General features: G+C 40.5%; 1 protein-coding gene across 1 annotated transcript in view; it reads right to left on the bottom strand.

Annotated features, from left to right (window-relative positions):
* The window catches only part of LOC114140500 (neuronal membrane glycoprotein M6-b-like), a 28,069-nt gene extending 8,636 nt beyond the window's left edge, over positions 1-19,433 (bottom strand). The window contains exon 1 of the mRNA XM_028010428.1: positions 19,237-19,433. Coding sequence (XP_027866229.1) covers positions 19,237-19,306 — 70 coding nt within the window. The 5' untranslated portion in view covers positions 19,307-19,433. The remainder of the gene's footprint in view (positions 1-19,236) is intronic.
* Positions 19,434-21,164: the final 1,731 nt, after the last annotated feature.

Below are 21,164 nucleotides of genomic sequence, written 5' to 3'. Positions count from 1 at the left end.
TGTGGCAAAGCAGGAAGTTACTCTGGGAGTAAAAAAGACAAAATGAACCATCTTGTGTGGCTACGTTGCTGTTTCCATGACAGCCTGCTCCAGTTGCCAGCTAGCTGATGCTCACAAGTCGGCACAGGTTTTGGTGCCGACTGAACCCACCGCGCGTCCTCTGTGTGGCTCTCTGCGCACACCATTATCTGTTCTGACACGCTGCCCCAATCGCCAGTGAGCAACGCACTCGGTGGCAGTCGTGGTCCTTCGTGATTTCTACTCTACGCGACAGCTCGCCTCGCCTCTAAGAAAACATTAGATCCACTCAAATATCCACACGACCGGGGAGCCCGGACCTGCTGACGGCTTTTATCAGCATGGACCTTCATCTATACACCGTGACACCTGATGGCAGAAGTATGGAAAAATACAACTTCAAGGTTAACATCAAACGCAAGAGAAATCCTCAGAGAAACTCTGGATTTAAATGTTGAGGCGTGGTGGAGTTTACGGCCTGCAGGCAGTTGCTATTGATGGGTTTAAAAGAGCCAATTGATTTAAGCATCCCCAAGGGGAGCAATAGCAATCTATAACACTATACAAACTAAATGGAGGTTTATTTACTCTACAGTTATCACCCCTGCTAAAGACGGCAATTTGAATAAATGTATTAAATAGGAAATAAAATCTCTCTAATATTACTGGTAATACAAATATTGAAGAGTCTACAAGTTAAAAAATTTTTTTTTTTACTAATCTAAGACTTCCTGTTCCTCCAGGGGGAAAATGCTACATCACCGTCCCTTTCTCTTTGCTTATTTTCAAAATGGGAAAGACAGGAAAACATATCAACAGTGTCGTCTTCATATGACAGACAATGACTTCAAGAACAGCTTTTTGACTTTAAGACAGAAAAGCAATAAATACTCCTACTACTGGTAAACTAATGTATAGTTATATTGTAATATAGATTTTTTTTCCAATTTAATGTATTTTTTATCAACATAATACAAATTAAACATTGAGTAAATTTAAGTTTTTAGGATGTTTGACTGCTTTTCTCTCTGTAAAGTAACACTGGAGGTCAAAAGCATAACTCATTCCTGTTGATGCACATTAACCAAGAGTTATGCCCAAAATACCCACATTTCTATCTGTTTTATTGCCTTTTCAAATAAAAAAAATGTCAGCTGCAAAAACATCAGTATGTTTTTTAGTTTGTTTTATAAAGTAGTAACTGTTACTTTCAAATCGCTCTGCAAATTTAACAATTCTAGCAATTATTACATTTATTGTTGCTGTGTGTTTATTAATCTGAGCTGATCAGCTCAAACATCCTTTGTGATGAGCTAAATATTGAACTTTTGGTCATTTGCTATTTATTATTTATTTTTTTAAATCAAAAGTTGTTCCCGCTTCCACAGTGTAAGCATAGCTACATCAAACAGTTTTGATAATTTTTTTCCACATCCAGATAAGAAGTCTTGTCAAAGTTGATTCAAGAAGTTTGAGTCATAATAAAAGCTCATCCTTAAATCTGAAGAAGCATCATCTTCCTCCTGCCTTACGTAACCCAACGGAGGCCCGTTACGTAACGGACCCAAATCCTATTAATGTTAATGAAGGAAGCGCGCTGGTGGAGGAGTCCAGCTGATGAAGCTGAACATCTGGACCGAGAAGCGGGCCGAGGCCTCCGGATGAGCCGCAGCCTCTCTGGCTCACCGGTCAGCACAGCGACGGGTCCTCAATTCTGCTCTGAAACATCACCCACAGCGAGGCAAATTTGAGCGTTTTATTTTCGAAACAAGACAGAAACAAAAGGAAATCCTTCCTTTCGAATGCAAATGAAGAATTTCCACCTTTATCTTCCGTCGTGGATGCGACTAATCTGACAGGATGGGAGCCTTTTTGGGACAAATCCCACGCCTTCGTGGGAGCTATTTAAGGGCTTTAGTGTTTCTGCTTTTAGCTCCGTCTTCTCTCCCCTGGTTCCACGCTGCTTCACGGATGAATTCACAGGTTCCTCTTGAACGACGGACCCGACTCTCCCCTCTATCCGGTCCTTCTACTCCCCCCGGCTGCGACGGTCAGCCTCGGTTTAAAAGTGCGCTAATGGGAAGCAGGCCGGCCGGAGTGGTCAGCTCCGGCCGGCCCTAATGGAAATCAATGGGCTATTCATTAGAGCAGAATTTAGGTGACACACCGAGGCTGGCCTATCTGCCTCGTTTTATACCTCGCTGCCTCTGTCTTCGCTCTACTGTCTCCTTTTCTTTGAAATATGGCCGCTTGTCGCCGTCATGCTCTATTAAGCCAGCTGGAGTTAATCACCAAGACACTATGTTACGCTCCTGTTACGTTATGGCGTCGTAGATCATTTCAAATAACTTTCGGCGGGTCTCCACCGAAGGATTTCAGCTTTCTGTTCACGTTAGGAGGCAGGGCGGCCCAGAATTTGACAGATGATAAGCGAAGTTCAGGACACTACTGGACTATATTGGGACAGTTTTCCCGCTTAAATGCCGACCTCAATTTGTGGCTGACAGCTAAGCAAAGGGTGCTTGCTTTTATTGCCTTTTCATGGACAGCTCCGAAACAAAAGGGTGATAAAATGAGAAAGAAAACCATGAAAGAAGAGGGAACGTGTAGAACGACTAGAACAAGTGAGGAGAAGGAGGTGAGAGGGGAAAAAGGCAGAGCGAGAGAAGGATGGGGAAAGCGTTTTCTTGGCCCTGGGGCCGGCGAACGCCAGTTGCCATAGCAACGTGTTACCCACGACCCACTTCAGTCCCTCGCAGCCGCTTCACTCCGCCTTCACACACGAGCAAAACCCAAAGATTGGCGTGAAGCGGCAGCTGAAGCTGAAACTAAAGCTGCGGAGTGGTGGTCGGTTCGTCTATTCATGTTTTCTGATCTGATTCAAATCGAAATTATGTGAATGGAGAAAAACATCAAACTTAAAAATGTCAGCTTATGTCTCAGACTCAATCCTTTAGGTATCCTAGTTACATTTTACACCTTTAGTTTTAATTTTAATACCATATTGGCTGTGTTGAATAAAAAAAGAATTAACTTGCCAAAGGATTATTATTTTTTTATATTTCTAGTCCTCAAGTGGCTAAGCTACCTGCTAGAAAAGTATTAAAAAAGCAAATTGTTTTTGTCCACATTTATGTAGCATAAACTGACGTGTTGCTTTATTGCAATAAATAGATTTCTAGCACTAGCTATTAATATTTATATTATCTGTTACAAAAAAGAAAAAGGGAATGTGCTGAACTGTCTTAGACTTGTAAATGATCACCTCCTTTCCATTATAAATTCTTAGTTGCTTCTTTTTTATATATTTTCAGCTGAATGAATGTTTACAGTAAATATTTTTAGCAATATGTTTGCACATACTATGTTTTAATAGTTTCTTTCTGATCATGTGGGGTCGACTCTTTCTTGGGTCAAGTATTTGGAACCACACTGTTTTTTTTGTTGTTGTTGTCAGATCCTTGTTTTTTAATTTCATTTGGTTCATAATTACAAAAAACTGTCACCAGAATCAACCTGCTTTCAGATTTCTGAGCCTGGATGTGGGTCCTCTTTCCATCCATCTAACTAATCATTTATGATAATAAATTCATTGAACACATTGTAAATAGATCATAAAAGCTTTCATTCCTGCTTCCCTTTCTAAATAAGAGACAGCTCTCTTTCCTGATTCTTCATATTCATCCTTGTTTTTTCCCCACGTTCCCATTTTCCGCCCTTATATTTAAATCTGTGCCTTCCTATTAGACTGGTGAGCGTACTCAGGCGCTGTGACTGAATAAATAATGCCTCGCAGGGCAGAGATGCGCTCGCAAACAGAACCTGTCACCGATTGCTGACATCTTTTGTGATTACGCTTCGCATTCTGTCAATCACCCGACACCCACGGTATGAAATAATCCCTCAAATGCATGTCGTCTTACAAACTTCATTGTCACAGGAATTGAATTTGGAGCATTTGTTAGAAAAAAAAAAAGGCTTCCAAGTCAGTAGATGCACAGGAAAAAAAAGAAAAACAGGGTAAATAGTGTTACTAAGGCGCGGTGTCTGTTAGTTCTGGATAATATTGGCTGAATAATGTGCTGTTTTTTTCTGGCTACACAGATTTTATTGTAATGCCTGCAAATCCTAAATACAGGATAAACTCAAACGATGAGACGATTATTTCCACTGTCATGACTCTTCCTACTATATCGTTCCAGTTAACATTGCAGCTCTTTGCTTTTATTTTAAAATGTAAAACACTGAAATTCAACTTAAATTTATGTAGGAAGGAGGGATAATGAATGAGGAAGAAATTACGTACATGAGGGACAGGGAGTAAAGAAAGAAGAACAAAATGTGCAAACATTTTTCTAGCCCTAGAAAATGCTGAAAACAAATCTCCAAGGTTTAGGGACGGCAGAGGAATCCCGTTTAAATATCTTCCTTCAATCCAGATTCGCAGCGTGATTATGTCCAACTGTTAGTGCGCGCAGTACATCTGCCAGAAATAACAGCCTTAATAAAGCTTTCTGAATATTTCAGTGACCGATCTGGTCCCCCCACAACCCCCTCCGCCTGCGGCTCCATTCAGATCTCAGAAACGCTGTATTCATTATCGGGCAATAACCTCAGAGTGCATCATGGGTAGATCCCCGCGAGGGAAGAGGAGGACCTCGGAGTGGGAAACGGAGAACAAAAGGTGTGGGATAAATGGCTGCGTCACATCAAGATGAAAACAAGGTCCCATCTGCTTCATGGAGGCTGACCGCAGACACAACAACAAAAATCACTGACACGAGCTCCGGAGATTTCACTTCAGTTTAGGAATAAATGTCCGTCTCAGACTTAATGACCATCACATAGAAAGGAGCAGAAAAAGTAAGACAAGTATACCAGAAATAAAAAAAATGTTCAAAATGTTTACATCTGAACAGAGTTGTGAACAACTCTGAGAGGCACTTCAGATGATAATATAAAATACTATAAATGTTTCTTATGTGGCGATTGTTTTCTCTCACACAGTGTGACGTCATCTCTGCTGCTAATATAAATAACTAATGAGAACTAATGACAGGAAGACCAGAAAGAAAATCGGTAATCAGCCACAAATATCCCATTTGTTTATTTTTCAGAATTTCTCTTTAACCAAAAGGTTCAGTCGATAATTAGCTTCTTTTAATGCAGATGGAGTCCTAGATTTCATATTTTAAGCCATAGATATGAAGAAAATAAACAGGATTACAGACTTTCCACATAAATTCTGTAACTACTTAAAAGAAAATAACTATGAAGATGTCACAAACCTCTCAATGCGGTTTTAAAAACACAATGTTGAGAATGTTTTCAGTAATGGTGGCTGAGGCTTAAGAGGATATAGCCATCACTGTTCCCAAAATATTGTTGTTTTGCTTTCTTTTTTTTTTTGTTCTATTTTTGTGGCAACACAAAACTGACCCTAATCTGCTATTTGGGAGAAACCCGCTGCTGTTTATGCAGCGTAATGCAGGTCACAAGGTCAGCATGTGGCCAGGCATAACTGAGATTGATGGCCGGAATGTGCCTTTAAATCCCCTTCGCGGATCTCTGCGTGAGGATCAATACACTTATGCTGCAGATTAGAGAAATATTTCTTGCTAATGCTGCTTTACATCCAAATTAGCACACATTAGTGTGTTTTTAATAGACTGGAAAACCCACTAAATCAAGCAATTACTATCCTGCCTAGATTGCAGAGTCCCTTTTTTCAGTTAAATGAGTCAATTAATTGAACTGAAAACTATGTATGACACTAAAATTGTTAAAAACAGCTCATTATCAGTGGCCAAAAACTAGATAAAATATCAGAAATATTAGGAAAGAAGCACCTGCCTTGAAAACTATTTGCTTATAAAACCCTGCAATACAATCCCAAGTACAAAGCAAAGAGCAGAGGCAACACTTTTAGTCCCACCAAAATGTAAAATGGCCCCTCTGGCTACAAAGGCTGTGCCTTAGTGGTTACACAACCAACTTGGCTAATGTCACTTTTTCTCCAAGAAGTCAAAGAAGTCATCTCTTTCTTTCACCCCTCCTCCCACTTCTGCCAATGAGATTATAGAGATTTGGTTTCCAGCTGCAGATGAGCACTTTATATGTGTGTGTGTGTTAAGTGTGTGGCCTAAACCATGATGTGAGTGTGTGCACAAAGTCTGTTGTTTGGTAGCACAAAGCTGCTCCCTGCGGAGGCTTCCTTATGACTACAGAAACACAGTAGTGCTCAGAAATCTAGAAATAAAAAATTTAGAAAATGCTTCTGGTTTGTTCACAGGAGATTATGATTTCTGTTGTGTATTGGCAATATGTATATTTCCAATGCATAGTCCTGCAACATCTCCACATTGATTTCAGTACATACTTGTAAACAAAGTGACATTCAAGTTGACATAAGTCGTCTAATGGAGTTTAGACCAGTTTGTACACAAACAGACTTGGTGTTTGGGATATAGTCCTCTACTTTTGGTCATGGAGGTACCAAATCTAAGATAGAAACTCAATCACCTTCTTCTCAGCGACACTCTCCAACTTATTCTGGGGGATTTTAAGGTCTTCATCAACACTCCTAATCGTTTTCTTAGCAGGGCTACCAGGAAGCAACCCGATCGAACCGTTTTGCAGCTGATCAATCACCACCCTGAGATGATTGATCTCTTGAAGGCTGAGTCTATCCACTCTATATAGAAACTTTGTTTGCATTGCTTGTGTCCAGAATCTTGTTCTTTCAGTCATATTCCAGAATGTACACAGTTGGGTGTATCAACAGCTGTGCTTTCTAGTTTAGCTCTTTCATCATCACAATAGATTGGAGCAGTGGCTAAATTACTCCAGACCAGGTGACCTGATCTGTTTATCCATCTCCTGCTCAATGACCAAGGCACTACAGCGTATTTCAAAACCAGTCAGTAGGTCTTGTTGTCTCCACATCACTGAATGGTCTCAGATTTTCTCACTTGAAACCTGTTTTTCTGTTTTTATATTCTACTTTGGCTAAGACGGTAAAATGGGACAAAAGCAAGCAAAACAAAGAAATACAGCACCGTAATATTCAGAGCAAACTCCACATGCCGGACAGTGACTCATCAACGTCCATTTCAGCCAGTGATGTCAAGTGTTAATCAGCATCAGGCATTTTATGGGCTCTGGGTGAGAGCAGCAGATTGAGCATCAGTAGGTGATGGAAGACGGCCAGATGAGGCTGGCATCAGTCAGGAACAAGACCTGCTGGGCCAACCTGCCACTTGCTGCTATTCATATACCAACGGCAGACTCGACTGCAACGTAATCCCGCACACGTTAGAGATGCCATTCTTATGGCAAACGAGAAGTGTTAGATTCCTGTAGTCTGACCGCAGTGGTTGCATGTCAAACTCCTGAAATGTGTTTGGTTTACAGCAGTGGTCCCCGACCCCCGGGCAGTCCGTGGACCAATTGGTACCAGGCCTGGAAGAAATAATTAAATATTTCCATTTTATGTATTATTTGAGTTTGGATGATCTTTTATTTTGAAAATCCTTCAACCGGATTCTCTCGGTTACGTCTTGCGCGCCAACATTGAGCCCACAAGCAGCAAAATGAATAAGAAACAGATCAGATGTATTTGGAAAGTTTCTTTATGAAGGGAAGAGGCCCAGAGAAGAGACAGGAGGATGGATTTATCCCGGTAGGTGATTCCTACATTGAAAGCTCTGCGGCTCGTTAATGAGGCAATGAAGCTTCAAACTGCTTCTCCACTAGAGACCAGGCATCCTGAGCATCAGCAACACTTCCGGTCTCATTGTCTCTCATCTCTCCCAGATGGACCGTCTGGTTGCAGAGAAACGAGCTCAGGGCTCCATTCCTCGTTATAGTGAGTTAAAATTTTCACGACAGTAAAATGTTCGTTTTTGTTGCGCATCTGTATCTTATTTTGAAGGGATAGCGACCAGAGTCAGAGAGCGTTATGGCAGTGGAGAGACGAGATGAGGAGAGGAGCTTGTGAGTTTTAGGTCTGGTTCACACGGCAGGATTTAAGGATTATCGGCCGATTTTCCAAACCTCTGAGACCACAGAGCCGATAAAAGTACTACAGGTTCGGTCGGTTCGTGAGTCCAGCAACACGGCAGGAGCAACACACCACGGAACCGGTTCCACAAGAAAATCCAGTAAAATCCCCCAACATACCAAACGTGAATTTATAATAATCAAACAGGATGATGATGTAGAAGCAGCAGTGATAGTTTGTGGCTCATTTTAAGCGATAAAAGACGAAACAAAAAGAAAAGGCGTTTGATAAAAGAGGGATCAGCCGCTCTATTTGCTGCTCTATGATTTGGAGATGAGTTATGTTTGTTCATAGTTAACATTTTTAACTGAATAAACATAACCAGATATAATAAACATGTATAAAAATGACCTTTACATATAGTAATAAACATTTCCACATATCACCTTTGATGTCTGCCGGACTCTCAGTTGCCATGTCAACTGTTTAGGATTCCTCTCCGTTCTTACGTCACCGCGCTTTCTGATTGGCTACCTGTCACATTCAACAGGCTGTGTTCTCGCTCCCAGTCAGGGAAAAAACCCCACAGGCTGGATAATCGGGCCAAGACCATGTTGAATATGCCCGATTTTAGATCGCACATATTCAACACACCACCGCGTAACACACCACACACTGCAGGACGTTGTAAGATTGTGGTAAAGGGAAAATCGGGGCAAAAAAAGGCTTTAGCTGGAACGCCAACATGCAGAAGCATTATCTGACGCCCCCCCAACCCCGAGCCGCAGCAAAATGGCAAAGTCTCGACTGGGTCCGCGGTAATAAGAAGGTTGGGGGCCACTGGTTGGTTTACAGGACGAATGGGCGAGATTGGTTTGATTTAAGGCTGCAGCTGTTTGCCAGTCTGTCTGGATCAGATGTGAAAAATCTGTTTTTACCCTTTGGTTTCAGTGTTGGACACCATTCCTTGTGATTAGCTTCATTTTCCATTACAGGTTTTATATTTTAGTTATATATATTTTATATATGTTATATATTATATATTTTAGTTTATATATATATATATATATATATATATATATCTATATAGATACAGTACAGACCAAAAGTTTGGACACACCTTCTAATTCACTGGATTTTCTTTATTTTCATGACTATTTATAAGGCAAGAAATCCCACTTATTAACCTGACAGGGCAGGTTGACCTATGAAGTGAAAACCATTTCAGGTGACGACCTCTTGAAGCTCATCAAGAAAATGCAGAGTGTGTGCAAAGCAGTAATCACAGCAAAAGGTTGCTACTTTGAAGAAACTAGAATATAAGGGGTATTTTCAGTTGTTTTACACTTTTTTGTTTAGTGCATATTTCCACATGTTATTCACAGTTTTGATGCCTTCAGTGTGAATCTACAATGTCAATAGTCATGAAAATAAAGGAAACTCATTGAATTAAAAGGTGTGTCCAAACTTTTGGTCTGTACTGTATATATATATATATATATATATATATATATATATATATATATATATATATATATGCCTAGCACTGTTGCCTAGCAGCAATCAGGTCCTTGTTTCCAAATCAGGACTCTTTCTCCGTCCATCCATCCATCCATCCATCCTTCCAAACCGGTTTCCATCTATTCATCCATTCATTCATTCGTTCATATTTTCCATGCAAAGCCTGACAGCAGGGGAAATATTGCCATGAATTTGTTGTAAATGTTTATTTATATTCAGTATTTTGAGTAAAAAGACTAAAAACGGAACAATAACTCTAAAAATATAAAGAGTTTGACATTAAAACCATGTGAACAGAAGCAGTTTAGATTCTTTCATATGTTTTTTATTCATTTTAAACCTTTCATCAAGGAACATTCAACTTTATTCGGCTCAAGTACAAAACACTGCATTGTTTCACCCTCGCTACTTCTGCCAAACGTAATTGGGACCCAGATTGATGGAAAGGGCAGTAGGTAAGAGACAGCGGCTAAAAGTAGTTGTTCTGTACTGGATTTGAGATAAATACGGTCAATCATAACACCTGAGATGAATCCAAAGGCGGTTCAGATAGAATCCTTTGCTCTGCTCACGCGAACAGAAGAAAAATGATGAGAGAACAGGAAGCGCTAAATACAAACACAGCGGCACACCGCACGGCTCTCCACACATTTGTGCAAAAATAATTTTTTTTCCCCTTTCATTGCAAGTGAAGCACTCCCAGAGACATTCCCCTCAACCACTCCTGGTCACTGACACGTAAACAAATGCAAGCGCACATACCGACAGTAAACCTACACAAACACGCGTGTCCAGATGGAGGCTGACAGCATGCTCTGGGCAAATGGCTTCAAAACGAGGAACACATGAGCCTCTCTGTGTGACGGCTTTCACATCCTTCCACAGCCTCACACACCTCCGGGGCGAGGGTGGGGGAGAGTGGAGAGACGGGTGAGGGTGATGATGGCCGGACTGGGTAGGAGCAATGCGAGAAACAAAGGAGGGATGGTAAAAATTAGGGCTGCAACTAATCTTTCATTTATTCTGACGATTAGTCGTTTCATCGGATAAAAAAAATTGGCTAATTCTGCAGATTTTTCATTTCAGCCTCTTATATACAATAATAAACATACATTAAAAGATGCAAACAAATAATTAAATTCCTTCTTTAAATAAAAAGACAAACATTTTATTGCCTATAATAACAGCAATTCTTTAGTGAACGCTTGGTTATTTCTAGCAAAGGATGCAGGAAAGGAAATGGTTTTAACATCAGCATGTGAAATGTTTTCTGCTTGACTTGGGCACCAATACAGTGTAGCGCTGATTAACTAAGTAATAATTAGAAAGCAGAAGGTGCTTAAAAATATGTGTTTCTTTACATAATTTGATCCAAGTGGATCTAAAACTGTCACTTGAGGAGTGAAAATATTAGAAAATATTAAAATATAGGTAGGGGCGTGCTGTGGTGGCGTAGGGGTTAGCACGACCCGTATTTGGAGGCCTTGAGTCCTCGACGTGGCTGTCGCGGGTTCGATTCCCGGACCCAGCGACATTTGCCGCATATCTTCTCCTTCCCTGTTTCCTGTCAGCCTATTTTCATATAAGGGACACTAGAGCCCACAAAAGACCCCCTGGAGGGGAGGAAAAAAATATATAGGTAGAAAATATTTACAAAGATTTTTTTTTTGTCTGAAATGCAAAATGAATACTTTTCTTATATATTTTTGACTTGTCTACTCATCTAAGAATGTTGCTCTTTCTGCGAATGGCCTTGTTTTTGAGTCTGCATACTCCAGTTGACGATGAATCGATTATTTCAATTATCGATGTATCACGATTAATCTGATCAATTAATTTAGCCTTAATCAATATATCAAATCACAACCAGATTGTTAGAGAATTCAACTCAACAAAAGCATGTTTCCTTGCTCCATTTGCGAGGAAAATGCCTAATGCGTTTGCAGCAATTTCACTAATTGCAGAGGGAAATTCGGTTTTCCAAATATCGTCAACAATATTTCAGGTTGTGTAAGTAAATCATTTCTACAGTAAGGTCAGGAAAACCGGGGAAGGAAACCCGGCATAGCCCAAATGTCAGCAGCCACCAGCGAGAGAGGAGCGGCTCCTCTCTATGATCATCAAACGGGGGCTGGCCTTTAGATTCTGGCCCTCAGCCGACGCCCTGCTGGACTCTCACTGACCTTTTTTTTTCTTTTCTGATAATGTTGACATGTTAGTCATAAAAAACTCATTTCAGAGGTGACAAACCTCCACACTGAAATCTTTGAAAGGTTTTATCCCACTCTCTAGTGTTCATACTGATTATTTGATCTCCAAGGCAGACAAAGTTTACGCTCAGATTCACGAAACTAACCTCTGAAAATGACTTTTTGCTAATTTCTCTGGTGTAAGTTAAACTCACTTCATTGAAAAATGTCATACATCCTGTCCCTTTTCAGAGTATTCACTCCATGTTTGTATTGTACTGCAAATTAGATACAAAACCCTTAAAAATATGCTTTTGTTAGGTTTCCACTGGTTTTCCATTTCTATGGGAAAAAAAACGAATCATGAGATGCCGGACCACTACAGTCAGCTGGCAAAAAAAAGGTATTTAATGCAGTAGTTTTCTTCTGATATTGTAGGCAATGTTACTATAACACTAACATTTTATATTTAAATTATTTTAACAGCAGTTGAAATAACTAGCTGTCCCGTTTGATGCCGTATCATCGTATTTTTATATCGTCAGAATCTCATTGCGAACTCAACAAATCCTTTTTCAAAACCGTTTGTAAAATTCAGCAAAAACCGAGATAAATAGAAGTCACCTGAAGCCACTGTTATTCTGCTGAGCAGATGGAGCTAGAAGAATGAAAACAGCTGAAGCCAACATTGAGTTGGTACGCCACATGTGACATAAAAACAAAAACGAACGCTGATAGTTTTGCTCGTGGGTTTCAAAAATAGCCTGAATTTCCTAAAAATACCTGCAGAAACAGTCTGGAAACGAGAAACATCTGCAGTCCAAACTGAAAGTTCGTCCAAACATGTTTCGTTTAAAGGCTTCCAGGCCCAGCTCCTCTCCATCTGCCAACATTGCAACTAAAAACATCTTGCAGGAATAAAGCTCTTCAAAGCTCTCGCTGAATATTCCTGACATTATTAAAGATAACAAACAGCCCTGATTTAAGCATAACTCCAGTAGCAGATTCTGCTGCTCCAAACAGAAAATGCAACAAAACGTGCACCCTTCCAGACGGTGATGTAATGTGTTACGGTTCTGATCCGAGCATCATCAGGGACGGCGGCGTTATGCAAGAGCAGGCTCTAACAGGCTGCTCAGTTACTGCAAATTTAAGCACCCTGTTTCAGGAAATCATGTTTAAAGCAAAGTAAAATCATGACGGTGTGAGTTGTCCAATCAAATTGTGTCAGACTAATTGAAGCAGGTAATTATGAGAGCTGATGATCCCTCATTATCACACAGTATCCCTGTGTGTTGGCAGATTACACATTACAGCATTAAAACAGGCACAACAATCAATCTGACACCATTCCTCTGTACCGGCTATAATTCATAAAGTTTTTACTAATCTATAACAGTTTTTTTAAAATTTTGTTTTCATTGTAGAACCATTGAGTTTCAACCGAGACAATTTATAAGGCTGTGAGCTGCACCGACAGGAAGCTACAACGCAGACGCTAACTTTAGCATAGTCATTGCGACCTTTTGCACCAGAAGGCCTTCATCATGACATTAGTTTGACTTGATATAATATTTTATCCCCAAAACTGCATGAAACTGTGAGATCATACAGTATTTATTATCCTGCTGCCGTGGTGATTATCTATTTATTTAGTCACCTCTCGAGACTTGCTTTTCTTCAAGTGGGTGGATTATTTTTGCTAGTTTAGGACTCCATAAGCTTTTTGAAAATGACTGCTTGTTTATTAATTTATGGTCAACTTGAATCTCTAGACACTTTAGCTGACAGTATTTCTTTATGTCCCTTTTTAGATTCATGACTGTAGACAATGATTGGACAGCAACTACTGTCAGATGTACCATTTCTTGTTTCTAGTTGGAACTGAACTCTGACGTTAGCAATAGGGTTTAAGAAATAGTTGTTTTTAAGTTTGATGTGGGCAAACATTCCTCTGTGACGCCACTGGGCAGTTTCTGTGAAGTAAAGACACAGAACCAGAGTCAAGAATCAAAACACAAACATGGCCACCTTTTAAGATTTAGTTTGATAAAGAATTTGGTTTACTGTACATTTTTAGAAGTTAAAAGTTGCAAACTTGGTTATTTTTTGGCCTTGTTAGTAGTTCGATTCTGTGTTCCAAAGAGAGGAAGTCATCCAAAAGAGGTAAACAGATATTGATGCCAAATTGAACAGATGTTGTGCTCCATCTGTCTAGAAAGGAAAAGATACACGCAGGACTATGGCCAGACTCCTTCACCGGCTTACAGAACGGTGACAGAACAAACAAAACCTAATCAAAGTAAGGCTTGTTTCATCCGTTTCTTTACGGTTGTCTTCCAGTGAATGTAAAGGTTCTTTATCCTTTTATACTCTCCTTTTTCCTTTCCAAACATTACCTTTAAGATGAATATTTAAAGGTTTCATCTTGTGTATTTATCTAAAAAGATAAATACACCAACATGTACTTTCTTCAGAGTAAGAAAGAGACACTAGATGCACTAGTGCGCAAAACTTCTATTCTGCTAAAGTCGGGGAAAGAAAACAGTTTCACAATTTTGCGTTGTTTCCAATTTTCATGCATTTTTCATGCATTTTTGCATGAAACCCAATTAAAATCACATTTGAGTAAATTAGTTAGCACAGTTCATCAGCATAAAACATGCCACGGCATCATCCTCCTTCTACTTCCTGTCGTCTTCTTCGTAGTTTCTGCCAGCAGCAACGTCTGGTTGTTGGTCACGTGACTGTGATGTGAAAAAAGTGTTTCCATTGCAGTTTTGCGGAATACACTGATTTCAATACGGCTGAAAAACCACCTCATCTTAGCGAACAAACTCTTTATCAAACAATGTGAGTTTGTTTTTTTAGATTGGCAATTTTCCATTAAGCAAATTTATTTTCTTAAATACCAACACAGCTAATGATATGTTTTGAATAAATTAGATCTTTAATCAATGAATAAAACATTCAGTCCAGTTTCTTTATAAGTAATCAGTCCTTGCTTTTTTCTGTATTTAATAAGTCTTTTAAATATATTGGTGTAGTTATTAACGGGCTACTTAGGAATTCTGTAACTAGTGATTAGTTTCATGCATCTTTTCTCTATATGTGAATATATTCCCTTTGAAATGAGATTGACTGGATTGAGCTTCGCAATTCACTTTGACACAAAATATTGTGTTTTTCTCTTTGATATCGTGAAAGCTTGCATGAATCTGGCCTAATTTCTCATGAATATCGAGACTCACCACTCCGTCTGTGGGCCGTGCAGAATGTCTACACAGCTGCTCTTCATTATGCATCTGGAAGTAAACGCTGCTCTCTGGCACTCACCGGCACAAGCTCCTTAAGTGACAGCTCTCGCCTTCTTGGCTCCTGCTGCAAATCTCCAGCTTCTTAACGAATGCTACAAGCTTGGTCGCAGTCAAATGACTGCACCGACAACATGCAACCTTCAAAAATCTCTCACGGTCTTTTTCTCATTTTTGCATTTTGAACTCACCTGGGGGTACGGCAGAAGCCAAACCGGGTGAAATAAACTCCCTGCTTCCATGGAAAAACTGTGATGAAGGAATTGAGAGGCCTAATAGATAGCTATAAATACCATTGTCCTCCTGCTCAGCTATCTTCAGGGGCTTTTCAACAGGATCACCTCCACTGTCAAATGAAGTGGCATGATTACAGGCTGTTATTGGACAGTGGTCGGTGTGTCACTGCTTTGCCTCAGGAGAGGATGATCTAAAGTCTCACTGCTGAGGGACACCCAACTTGTGTGCACCTTACAACACAGACAAGACTGTGACCCAGCAGTACGACTGGGCCAAGAGCCAAACCCTGCAGCATGAACCTCACATATTTTCACAGGAAATCTTAATATTGACCACTGATATCAGCAGATGTTAGTGACCACAGCCCTCAACGAATACTTGAAATCCGTGAATGCTTGAGAACTGCTCTAGAAACTCTTATTTTTACCTATTTTACAGTCCAAACACCAAATATACCTTGATCTGTATTGATACGAACAGTAGAAACTGTCCACAGAAACTAATATCAGTCTTCCTTACTGATGTTTATTAGCCAATCCTCACCAAGGAGAATATATGGCGAACCTGGATTGGCTGCTTTTCAAGCACCAGCCAATAATGTCAGCTAACATTGTGTCTTGGTGTGTTTCAAAGCTGCATTTTCTTTAGAGTATTAAAAATATGCTCTACACAAAATCAGTACTGCCTAGAATTTAAACATTAAGTAAAGTCTGACTGACAGTTAATAATAATAATAATAATAATAATAATAACAATAACAATAACACATCAAATTCATACATCAGTTTTTATAACACTCACACTTGACAAGAGAAAATAAAAAAATATATATTAAAATAATTTATTTGTCGCCATCTTAACTTCTGGCCACACTGGCAACGGATATTTAGCGAAAATGAAGTTTTCACTAAAATGAAGATGCATTTGCGCATCTTGTCCTCATATAAACTGAGTTTTGTTGGGGGTTTTTTTTGGTGAGAGAAACAAAATAATATTTTTTTTAATTGCTTTGTAAAATATTGATTTTTAAAAACTCATTTCACAGTGCATCCACGTGAACTGGATAATCGGAGAGAATTAAAAACAGTAGCACAGTCAGTTACTTTTTATGCTAGAAGCCACATATGTTGGACTTTTTTCACCTGTTGACCATGTTGTTGCCATCTGAATAGTGATTCCAATAGTGATTTTTGATTGTTACACTTGTCAAAGAATATCTATTTAAAAAACAAGAAGTATAAAGTACATGGCAGCACGGCGCAATATGGTGCAAATATAATCGTAATATTGGTTTGTTCAACATTTATATGTCACAGAGCATATTTTGAAAGAAATGATTGTTCTTTGATATATTTTAAAGCAATGCTGCAGGTCTGCGACTCATATCTTCATTGTCATATCTAGATTATTCTCAGAAATGCAGCCCTGGCCAACCGATTTTTCCATTTATCTTACAAGCCAGAACGGACATGTGGGAACTAAGACACAACCAGGCACACCATGTTGGAAAACCAGTTTCATCGCACACACTTGCTGACCACAGGGATACTCTTCGATGTATTCAAACACTAAAGGAAAATGTTCATCAAGTGAGGTGAAGAGAACTAGCAGAAGTGCTAACAATTAGAGATTCTAATCTGTTTCTTAACTAAGCAGACATGTTGGATTGATGAGAAACATCCAGTTTTCCACCTCTGAAGTTTAACTTTAGAAGACGTTCCGGTTAGAAATCTGCTTTTGGTCAGCTGAAGGTTTTATCCTCCAGTCCACAAAATTCCAGTAGAGGTGATGACCAATTTTGTAGTTTCTAGAGCCGTTTGCCACATGAAGTTTTGAGTCCACCATAATCTACACAAACGAAGTGTAGATAATATCCACCAGCAGAAGTGCTTTGTTATTATAGATTGATCAGGAGTCAAAATCGGACCAATTCTACAGTCAGCTGGTCCAAATAGGGATAAAACCCACAAGAAATTAAAATAAAAAAAATAATGTTGAAATGCATGCATTTGCGAGAATGATTATATGAAAATAACTTTCTAAAAAGATAAATACACCAACATGTGACAGAAATGAAGGTACAAATTGATGGAAGGGATGTTTTGTTTTATTTAAAACAATAAAACTGTAATCAAGTGGAGTAGAAGATGAAAATAATTCACTTAGTTTTGTTCAGGGCTCGAACAAAACCTTAGTAAACTGGGAATAATGGAAGGAAATTGGGCTAATTGGCTTCTGTAATGAAATATCTACCATAGAAACTGAGGGGCACCTTTGAATCAGCCCAGATTTCGGCTGATACTTCTTGTGAAACGGTTCTTATCTACGTCCACAGAGGTGTGAAAATCTGTTAACCTGTTCGCCAACTTAGCAACTTTTTTCAGACAACAAACTCAGCATCAGTCAAAATTGGAATTAGCAGGTCAGGCTTATTAAACATCTGGTGATCTGCCAGAAAACTGCAATCAATACATCCCAGGTAAAAACCCTGAGTTATCTTTGAGTTCATCAGGGGTCATGATTTGTTTTGTTTTATGAAAGCAAACTTTTAAAATGGGGGTTAGAAGCACAACAAATGGGATAGAAAATTGGACGTTTTCTTGCAAAGAATGAAATTAGTTGTGAGCATTCTTTTGATCATTTAGCTCCGTATTTTATTAAAACACAACCAGCACACACCAAATGTAACAAAAACAAACTTTAAGAGCACGTTCCATACAATCTGTTGTTTTTTGGAGGTATTTTGGTGACCGTGCAACATCACCACCTGCAGGCCTGGTATGGTTACTGCAACATTTTTTTTCTCTCTGTAGGCATTAATGTTTTTATGGTTATGTTTTTAGAAAGAACAAATAAAAACATGCTTTTTGTGTCTGGCCAGCAATTTCCAAGCATGAAATATGACTTTAGCTCACCAAAACAAATTTCAGCCCCCAGGCCTGCATCCTCTTAAACCCGGCCCTGGCTGTACACTCATACATTTTAAGGCTTAATTTAACCACAGCGAAGGGTTTTTGAACAATAAAGCCACAATAGGCTTCCAAACAAATCAGTCACATCCACTCTGTGCGGCCTTGAATCGCCAACGCACAAAGACACGCCTACACACCGCACCGTGTAACAGGAGCAACAGTTTGGGTCTGATTTTCAATTTTAATGCAATTAAAAAAAACAAACAACAGGATCATATTTGGACTTTTTGTGCATACATGCAATGACCGCTTTCATGAATATGAAACATTAACTGTGCGGATCAGGGGCTTTATTAACATGCATGTCTATGGGGGCTTGCAAATGATCGACACAGCCGACACTCTGCGCCAAGAGCGCCGCTGCTCCTTTTATTTTTCCAGCGACTGCAACAGATCCTTGCGGTCGCGCAACCCCCCCCAAAAAAACCACCTTCTTTTGCAGCTTGGCGCATCAATCACGCCGCTGACAGATCAGCCCCAGAGCCCCCCGCCGATAATCATGGAAGCGGCTGCAGGAGGCGGGAGGATCCACCTGGAGGAGAACAATGCCGCCGCGCACGGAGCGCATCCCCGCTCATCGGCAGCCTCTGCTTTATCAGCCGCTCATTACGCACAAAATGAGCTCATGATGGTGCAGCAGCGCAAAAGCAAATTGACATTAACGCACGCTCCGTAAACCCCCCGCTCGACCATTCTGAATACCTTCCTCTGCCCACCACCAACCCACCCTCCACCTCTCGCTCCTCGGTCCGCCTCAGAATCGCGCAACAAACGTGAAAAATACCTGCAAACACCGCGAGGATTATCTGCTATTTCTACCCCCCTAGAACGGGCACTTAAATGCCCCGAAATGATAACAAACCCCGGCGCTATTGTGTCGCCGTCGCAAGTAGGTTAAACCGTTCAGGGCTGGCGCAGACGCAAAAGGAAAAAAAAAAAAAAAACGGAGGTGAGGGAGAAAAGGCGCAGATAACAGCGCGTACCTTTGCTCTCCTGCCCCTCGTCCTGGGTCTCCTCGGCGTTGGACTCCATGGCCGGTTTTGTTCCATCCATTATTTCACGCGGAATGTGGCCTCCTGGTGCTCGCGCTCAAACCTTGACGGCGTTAACAGTGGAGCCCGTCCTGGTGACTTGATTCTCCCTCACACACTCCTCCTCTCTGTCTCTCCTCCCTGTTTCAGCTCAGTACTCTCTCTCTTTCTTTCTCTCTCTCTCTTATACACTCTCTCTCTTTCTCTATGTATATTAACAATCCATGATGCAAAGGCGATGACAGACAGGATTTATTTCACCCATGCAGATTAGTTCCCGCAGCCAAAAGATGATTGCAGATTAGCCTCCAAATGCACCTTGATGATTATGCTTCATTTCCACTTAAAAAAAAAAAAATAATAATAATAAAAATGACTTTCCATCAGCAGCTGCACAGTCGCCTGCAGCTGATTGCTCTTATTATTTCATCCTCATTCAACATGGAAGGACAGGATGTTCAGGGTATGCAAATATGCAAACTCACGGGTAACCAGGCATGAATACTCTGGACTGAACAGAGCCACACATGCAGAAGAAGGCGCTCACCGCCCCCTCTCCATCTGGTGAGAAACTGAGAGTACAGCAGGAAGGGATGCAATGTGCAGGGAAAAAAAGAGGAGTGCAAAGACTGGCGACGGCTGAGTTTGTGTAAGCTCAGTTCTCTGAAAGTTGCTTTTCTCCAGCTCTCATTCTGCAAACTGCTGCCACTTAAGTTGATTTCAGCTTTGATTGGATTATTCCGCGACCAATCGGAGCTCCTGAGCTGGTGAAACGGCCATGTGCCCTGTTCACTTAAGAGAGGGTTCCTTTGTTTGTCTGAGGTTCGCCCGCCGATTGGCCCGCGATGCAATCCAATAAACACCCAAAGCAAGGTGAGGGAACGCGGCCTTGAAGTGGTCAAATGTGGGTGTGGCATGTTTACAGAATGAAATAAAGGATTAAAGGGAAAGGGAGATGGTGTGTGTATGGTGGGTCAGTTTCCATCATTCACCCTGTTTTCTAATACAAACATATCCTCAAACAATGGCACACCATCTGTCCTGAATCCTCTTAAATGAGGTTTTAATGCGGGCTCACGTGGTTCTGTTTCAGACAAAGCTTAGCCCACCGATGAGTCCAGGAAATCCCCACCACCACCACCTTTCCCTCTCCTACACACACAAACACACACCAAACTGCAGACAGTGGTGGTCACACCGGCAGCCCCCCTACAAAGCCTAACCCCTCTCCCCAAAATGCTTTCACCCAGGAAAACATCAGATGCATGAATAGTTAACGTGACATATATGACATTTAGCGGCTCCGTTTACCTCCGGGGGCAGAAATCAACACCCACTTCGCTCCATATGTCTGTGAATCGGGGGAGCGTCTCGTTTCACACCAGCTTTTTGACTTCAATGCTGTAGGGAAATACAATACGCCGAATAATGACCAACTCTCACCACAAAATAAATGGGGAAAAATGCTAACCAGCACTGATAAGTACAATGTAGCGCTCCAGCTACTTACATTAGCTTTGTCTCATTTTTAACGTGAGATTTCTCTGCTGTCCTTTTCAAGTCAGGCCTTAAAGGAAGCAGGTCAAGTTAAAGATGTAAACATAGAGGTTAAAGTTCATGCTTTTTGTAAATGCTGGTGAGAAATCTGCTCCTCCTTGTTTCACGTTTGTTTGCTGATTGCACTTTAAGGAAAAACTCAGCTTTTGTCGCCCGTCTGTAGTTCAGCATCCACGGATGTTTCTGCAGAACTTAACTCCAATTCAAACTCAATTATTCACACTTTTTTTCCCCAAAAAGAAACTCCGAAGGAAAATGCAGCTTAGAAAGCTAAAATATCAAAGCTCAATTGATATTTCCTTTACTTTGATGTTGATTGGTTC

This window comes from Xiphophorus couchianus, chromosome 24, assembly GCF_001444195.1.
Source record: "Xiphophorus couchianus chromosome 24, X_couchianus-1.0, whole genome shotgun sequence".
NCBI classification, from domain to species: Eukaryota; Metazoa; Chordata; class Actinopteri; order Cyprinodontiformes; family Poeciliidae; genus Xiphophorus; species Xiphophorus couchianus.
Note: the sequence above shows the minus strand (reverse complement) of the source record. Positions and strands in the feature narration are given on the sequence as shown.